This window comes from Bos taurus, chromosome Y (genome assembly GCF_002263795.3).
Source record: "Bos taurus isolate L1 Dominette 01449 registration number 42190680 breed Hereford chromosome Y, ARS-UCD2.0, whole genome shotgun sequence".
NCBI lineage: Eukaryota > Metazoa > Chordata > Mammalia > Artiodactyla > Bovidae > Bos > Bos taurus.
In genome coordinates, this window is record NC_082638.1 from 22,261,444 (window position 1) to 22,269,115 (window position 7,672).

At 52.1% G+C, this 7,672-nt stretch overlaps 1 protein-coding gene across 1 annotated transcript; it reads right to left on the minus strand.

The window, feature by feature from the left end:
• Positions 1-2,375: 2,375 nt before the first annotated feature.
• LOC132344511 (testis-specific Y-encoded protein 3-like) lies at positions 2,376-6,029 on the minus strand. Its single transcript, XM_059884143.1, has 6 exons — positions 5,272-6,029; positions 4,601-4,678; positions 4,347-4,458; positions 4,060-4,205; positions 3,854-3,940; positions 2,376-2,595 (listed from the first exon to the last, which is right to left on the minus strand). Exons 1-6 carry the CDS (start codon positions 5,797-5,799, stop codon positions 2,572-2,574), a joined length of 975 nt encoding a protein of 324 aa, XP_059740126.1. The 5' UTR covers positions 5,800-6,029; the 3' UTR covers positions 2,376-2,571.
• Between the last annotated feature and the right edge of the window lie 1,643 nt (positions 6,030-7,672).

Here is a 7,672-nt window from a genome sequence, read left to right on the forward strand (position 1 = left end):
ACAAAGATACGCAAACTTAACCAAAGAAGGAGTAAATACGAGCAACACCACGCATGTAGGTTGAATAGGGACGTGCAAGAACTCAGACAGATATGGCAGCAGAGCTGTGCATAATGGCACAAGCATGGGTGCAACATGAAAGAGGACAGGAGGCATAGGCAGACCCACAGGAAGAAACATCAACTCACATTCATGGGCAAACACAATGGAGACACCCAGTCTTCATTGTAAACAGAGGAAAACATGAACACATCCAGGGCACAGGAAGCAAATGCAGCTCAGGCTGGTTGAGCCAGAATGCGCGTGAATTCATCACTAAACCGGCGAGTCTCACACGCATCGATATTCGGCGGAAGAAAACCTTACACGACACATCCAAGTGTGCAGTCAACTCTAAGAGCACCTAGCCTTTAGGGCCCAAGTGAAAGCCCTAGAGAGCCTGGGACACAAGTCACGGCAAGTCTCCAGAGGATGACCATCCAGTCAACGAAGACTATCTCTGCACTCCACTCGAGGACAGGTTAGAGCTAATGCCAACCCTGGTCCTGAAGCACTGGCAGGAAATATTAGGCACTGGGGGACCCTGTCCTAAACTTTTCTTGTCTTTAACTTCTTTGCAATGCCTTACGGAAACTTCTGAATGTGGGTAAATGCCATGCAGTCCCTAGAATGAGCCCAGTCTAAGGTCCCGAAAACCATGCCCCAGTATGCCATCTCACACCCGCTGTCGAGTTATCACACCATAGTTTCTGCTTTGTTTTGTTTTGAACTAGGACTGGGAAAGACAGGTACCAGCCTGCCGGAGCCCCACGGATTCTTGGACGTTGACAGATTCAGAAAGTAAGAAGACATGTTTCCAGTGTCTCCTGGGCTGCTTGTTCAGAAAGCACCCAGAGACGGCCAAGCCTTGCCTTCTAGCGCTGTAGATGCGTCTCTGGAGAAGGGGCAAAGCTGGGGTGTACATGGTCAAATGCAAAAGCTGGCCCTGGGCAGGAGATCTCATGCAGGGCACCGTGAAGAGGACATCCATAAAACCTGTGAACTTTACCCTTTGCCCTCAAAAGAGATGCTGCTTCAGGGAGAAAAGTTGTAGAGTGAGAACTTCATGCGAGACAGAACTTCATGTGGGACATCACCCTCAGGCATGCCCACGGTGGAGCCCTTCTATCTGGGATGAGAGGACAAGAGTGGGGGGACAGACGCTGAACTCTGCCTACTCCATTTGTGCCAGTCTGTCTTTTGCTCAATCCAGAGGTGGACGCGATTCCAGAAAGCAGTCATCTACTTCAGAAGGACCACCCTAAGTGCCGACCAGTCCCTCAGTGAGCTCCATGTGCTCCAGCTGTTCCCACTGGCCCTTGGCCCACACAGTAGTGGCAAAGCCCTAGATGAAGGACAGCTCCTTTGTGGTTGAAAACATTCTGTGCTGAGCCATTCCACAAGGAAGAGAAACTGTCACCAGAGGGCTGGTGAGAAAAAATGCTTTTTCTACAGCTTGGCCTGACAGAGGGCCTTGGGCAAAGACCTTAAGCCTTCCTGGAAAAAGGGATATTGACCCCTGAGCTGCAGCAGCAGCAGCAGCAGCAGCAGCAGCATGGGACACAGACCACATGGCTGCATAGGCTCACCCTAACAGCCTCTTTCCCCTCACTTCTGCCCCTGGACACGCTATACCGAAGCTGAGTTCTTGGAAAAAATAACAGAGTTCACATGAGCTCTAACATCTACGACGGGATCTGTTTTCCTTTATCTGATTCCTTGCAATTTCTCTTTTCCCCTGGTCACCTTTGCCAGAAACTAGTATCCTCACTGCCTTCCCACCCCTCACTTTCTCCCTAGGCCACAGCCCCCCTCCATATACCTTATACACAATGCCCTAAGATGTTACCTGGAACCCTAGCTCTGGGAAGCAGACTCTCAGCAAAGCTGACCGTGCACTCATATACACACTCATACACATGTGGCCTTCGAGGTTCATAGCGAGTTCAATGATAAGGCTTTTCCTTTGTTCTGTACCCTTATTAAAGTGTCTGATGATAGGCAACAGAGAAGATACCTGGGCCACCACCTTCCAACAGAATTGCATTCCACTGTTTCAATCTCTGGCCCTTGTTCACCAGACCCTTTCCACGAACAGCCACATTTCCCTTGTAAAATTGCCAGACCCACAGTCAATAGGCCCCTCATCTTCCTTCTCCGTCCTCCCCAACCCCCACCCCACAGGAAGAACGTCACCCCCTGACACAACCCCAACATACGACTTAGCCCCCTCTATGAATCTCCACAGACTGGTAATTCCCACGCGGTGAACTGACACTCGTACATGCAGCTGAAGTGTTTGTCCTGAGGACCTGCCCAAACAATACACGCACGCATGCAGCTGATGCTTTTTATTTTTCCTTTGCAGTGAATTCAGGGTTACTGGTGTCTCACTGTCGATCCACTTCAGCACCAGACCACTCTTCACTACTTTCCCGTCCAAGAGAACTATGCTGGCCATTGGTCTTCACGTGAAGCAGCTTCTTCGGTTTTCTGTTTTAGGTGAAGGGGGGCACGCCATCGTTAAGTGTCTCAAAAGCTGGGGGGATCGGGTTCCTTTCAAAACAGAGAGACAGAGATATGTACACTTACCCTCCCCGGAAACTCTAAAGACAGCTTGATTCTTTCAAGTCAGTTCCCAGGGGGGTGTGTCTGTGAACGTTTACATGCCCTAGAAGCACAGAGTAAAAAACAGGTATCCCAGTCTTCAGCATAGAACTATTTACAATAGCTAGGACGTGGAAGCAGCCTACGTGTCCATCAGCAGATGAAGGGATAAGGAAGTTGGAGTACACATACACAGCGGTGTCTTACACAGCACTAACATGGAACGCGTCCATGTCAGTTCTAATGAGATGGAATGAACGTGGAGCCTACTATACCGCGTGAAGTAAGTCAGAAAGAGAAAGACAAACACTGTCCGTTCACACAAATATATGGAGTTGAGGACCTTGTACGTGGTGCTGAACATCCAACATGCAGGGCAGCAAAGAAGTAACAGACATATAAAGAACAGACTTTGGCCTCAGTGGGAGGTGGTGACGGTGGGTCAATGTGAGAGAGTAGCCCCAAAACGTTTACATTAGCTTATGCACAACAGATGATCAGTGCGAGTTTGACGCGTGCAGCAAGGCAACCAAAGTCATGTTGGGGGCAACCCAGACAGCCAGGCAGGGGAGGTCGGTGGGTGGCGGGTTCGGCATTTGGGGGGACACGTGTATCCCTATCGGTGATTCATGTTGGCCCATGTACAGCAAAACCTGTCACGGTATTGTAAAGTCATAATCCTCCAGTTAAAATAAATAAAAGAGGATTCTCCATAATCCTGCAGAGTGGTCAGTATGCTCAGAATGAGGGTGGCAGGAAAAAGATGCAAACGCAAATTAAAAACCAAAACGAGTGTGGTGATCAGAATCGAATCAAATGATGGGTCACTGGGGGAACCGCCTTGCACAAAGGAGACTCACAGGCCTTTTTGGAAATGGGACTTCATGAGGAAGAGCAGGTGGGTCCCAATTTAAGAGCAGCCTGAGGCTGGACTTGTTGGCCATGGAATGACGGTTCAGCCATGTGCAGCTGCCTCAGATATAAACTGCAGTGGCTTTGGCCTGTCCAGGCCACTTCATCCACCTCAAGCTTCTCTACTTAGAACCTGTTCTTCACCCCAGTTCTCTACCCTTGCTGTCCCTTGCTGATTCCCTCATGCCCTGGTGTCACTCTGTACTCCACGGAGTCTCACTGTCTTCACAAGTGGAATAAATGACCCAAGTTTTTGACAACACTTATGCCAGTGCTCGGCCCCTGGGCGCCTCACCTCTCGTCCTCCTGGTACCTTTTGTGGTGCAGCCTTCCTCCTCACATAGTACTGCAAAGGATTGGGCCACAGATCCCTTATGATGATCTGCCAGGGAAATGAGCAAGGTCAGCACAGGCCTGGCCAGACCATGAGCCCTCCCGTGCACGGCCAACAACTCCGACATAAGTCACCAGTTCTGGCCCAGTGGCCACGTGGGACCCCACCTCAGCAATCCAGTCAGATCCTGTGAAATTGTGGTCAAAGAACCAGTTGAAGAAGTTAACGCTGCTGTCGTGGTGCCTGCGCCTGTATGCCTTCCATTCAAAGCCCTGGTGCCACTGAACTGGAGTGGAATGAGATGCGTGGTATCCTGCAGGAAAAGCAGTTTGGGAGAAAGACCTAAATCACTTTTCGATTCAACCTAGACTTTTCTGCCCCCAACCACCGGGCCACCGCCCGCCACCCCTACCCACCCCCGCCCCCACCCAAGATCCAGGGAGCAGCTTCTCACCAGTGACCTTCATCAGGTACTCCTTGACAATCACTTCATTCTGGAAATACCTATTCCTCCGAAAGGACAATGTGATCTTGCAGTGACGAGTGGGATGCCTGAATTCCTCCACCTGCCAGGACAAAGTGTGCGGGGTGGGGTGGGTGTGAAACCTCTTTACAGAAGAGCTGTCCTTTCCTGTGTTAGGGATAGACCATGCCCTCTCCCCTCCCCAGTCACCTCCCCTCCACAATCATCAGTGTCCCCTGCCTGACCTCCAAGTTGGTCATGAAGTGAAGCATGTCTGCATCTTGCTTGCTCATCAAAACTGACATTTGGGGGTGGTTCATAAACTGCTTTAGGTCAAGGAGCCTCTAGATGCTAGAGGTAAAAGTGCTGGAAGAACAAAGCTAGCCTAAAGAGTAGAATGGCCCTCCCTGTTTGACTTCAACTTGCTACTGGTTAACTCGTCACATTTCGGTTCACGCGGGGCTATATGAATGCCGCACAAGGTCCAAGGCTGTGCCCATGAATGCCCTACCACGAGGAGGTTCTCTTCCTAACCGGATAAGCTTCATCTCAGCCCCTTGAAAGTTAGCTTACTTCGGGAAAACAAGCACTCCTAGCTAGAACCCGTAGGACCACTTACACTTCCCCACCCCTCCCCCATTCCAGACAAGCCTTCTCTCCGAAGAGACCCTGGTGCTAATGACAATTCTGATAGGGACCTCTCAAAGTATAGCCCAACTATCAATTTGGGCTAGCCAGAACAGCAAGGACATCACACCTACGATCAGGAACAGATATGCAGGACGGTAACCAATACCCACCATCCAGAAAAGTAAATACGGTACCAGAACTGCCAGATCTGTAAACTGTTCCTGCCATAGCCCGGCTTAAACAAACAAACAAACACAAAACTCACAAGCACCACACCAAGGGATACAACTTCGACCCAGAAGCCACGGATGCCCTGGATGATGGCGCTTCTGTGCTCTAGATGCACCTTCCGCTGCTGACTGGTCTTATGTTTCAGGCGAGCATGCGCCCTTTCGGCTTTCTTATTCACGGGCTCCAGCTCCAGCTGCAGGGCTGCCAGCGCCTCCAGTGCAGGCCGGTCACTCAGGGCTCCGGGCCTTGGATGGTCGTGGACATGCTCCTCCGAGGACACCTGCTCCTGCTCCTCGTATGCCACCACCTCCACCTCCTCCATGACGTCCAACACCAGCAGCTGGAACTCCTGCCCGAGTCCCGCCACCTCTCCCTCCTCCACAGCCGCACCTTCCTCCACTGCCTCCACCCAGAAGAGGGCGGCCTCCTCGCCTGGCGCACCACCTGCGGCCTGCATCGCCTCTGCCGCCCCCACCGGACTGGAAGGCCCCAGGGCCCCTCCCTCATGAAGACCCGGGCTCACAACTAAGATCCAGGATCCCGGAGTGCTGCCGCCTTCCTCTGGCCCCGTCTCACTCTCCATGGTATTCTCGCCGAAGCCCGGAACTGCAAACAAGCTGGACGCTAGAGCACGGCAGACGGCCCTCACGGGCCGCCCGCCGGCCGCAGTCTACGTGGTCCTACTCCCGACGGGTTACTGGGCAAGAGCCAGGGAACGGCGAAAGGGAGAGACGCATGCGCAGAACCCTCTGCCACCAGGCCCGCCTACTATGGCGACGGGAAGGGGCTGAACTCTCCACCCTGACCTCCTGACCTCATCCCAGAACCAATCAAATGGAGTCTAAAGCGGTTCGCTCCTGGGACACGCCCCTTGGAATCCTGGGCCCTCTTGCCAGCCTGTGACAGGCGGCCAATGTCGGCCCAGCGCAAAGTGGGCGTGTCCTGGCAAGCCTTTTGCCTGCCTAGCAGTGCAGCCGCGCCCGAGCAGCGACTGGGAGAGCCAGGGCCACCTGAAGCTGCAACAGTCCTCAAGCTTGAAGTTGCCCCTGGGGCAGCGCGCCCGTGTGCTCAGGGACACACTCAGGAAGACAGGGTTCCTGGGTACCTCAGGGACAGAGTTGCTCTCCTCCGATCCAAACCGCAAGCCACGGGGTGGGGGTGGGGGGAGTAGGAGGGAGGCGGGCAGGGTAGGGGGGTTTGGGGGAGGAGTGCGCGGTGGAGGGGGATGGGGAAGCGGGGCGGGGGCCCGGGTGGGGGCGGGCTTACGCCGACCTCACCCATGTGCACCTGCTGCAGAGTCATGGCTAAACTTGTGCCTTAGGCTTGAGCAGTTGTCAGGAATGCAGCCCTCCTCTGAGGAAGATGCAGAGCACTTTCCTCGGCTAGCTGTCCAAGCCCCACGATGCAGCCGCAAGCCCAACCAGCCTGGAGCCCCTGGCCTACGATCTGTCAGCCCTCGGCCTTTCCCCCGGCCCGTGGCTTAGGGCAGGCGCCCACGTAGCTAAGGATGTGCGCCTGCAGATGCACTTGCCAGAGGCACAGAGCTATTCCTGCAAGTGTTTCAAGTGGACCAAAGTGCTCCTCCTGACCATTAGTTACTCCTACGTCCGGGCCGCCTAGCTCAGGTGGGCACACTCAGGTTAAGTGCCTGGACAGTTTCCACTGCTCACGCTCTTTCTCCTAGGATGTCTGCTGTTTCACACTGAGCACCTACCTCCCTTAGTCCTGACACACTCACAGACCCACCACACCCCACCCCACCCCCCACACCCCCCCACAAACACACACAAACACGTGACACAAGTACACACATGCGTGCAACACACAGAGCCACAAATGCCAACAGGTGTTTCAGAGACTGAAGAACCAGTGGATCGCATGAAATGCATAGATGTCTTTATTTCTAACGGGAAAATGTTCATTCTGATCTTCAGATGTGAAATATAGAGAAGTCCATCTTCCATGAGGGAGAATCATGCCTAGATTTGGATACAGGAAGTATAGAGAACTCCTTATTTCATGGTGGACAGTCCTTGATTTATGCATGAGAAATACAAGGAGTTAAGTATTTCACGAAGAAACAGTGGTGCCCAGAATTTCATTTATGAAATAGAGATAATTCCAATTCCATATTGGTTCGCCAGATCTTAATTTCACACTTCATGTCAGTAAACTTTCATGGAGATCTTCATATACGAAATGTATACAATTTCAGGATTCAAGAAGGGAATTGTAGGCTCAACTTTTCATATGTAAAATATATAGAATTCCCCACTCATGTAGGAAAACGTGTGCACAGATATACGTCTGGGAGACACAAGATTCCACATATGATGAAGAAAATGATGCAAGTCGATTTTCATACATGAAATACCGATTTCCTATTTCAGGTAGAAACCTCTGCACCCATGTTCTCACATGTGAAAGAAGGACAATTGCATATTTTATGCAGAAAA

Coding starts and splice junctions, on each gene's coding strand:
- LOC132344511 (XM_059884143.1), bottom strand. CDS start 5,799: ATGGAGAGTGAGACGGGGCCAGAGGAAGGCGGCAGCACTCCGGGATCC. Junction 4,459..4,600: donor ACTTCATGACCAACTTGGAG/GTCAGGCAGGGG, acceptor TTGTCCTGGCAG/GTGGAGGAATTCAGGCATCC. Junction 4,206..4,346: donor GTACCTGATGAAGGTCACTG/GTGAGAAGCTGC, acceptor CTTTTCCTGCAG/GATACCACGCATCTCATTCC.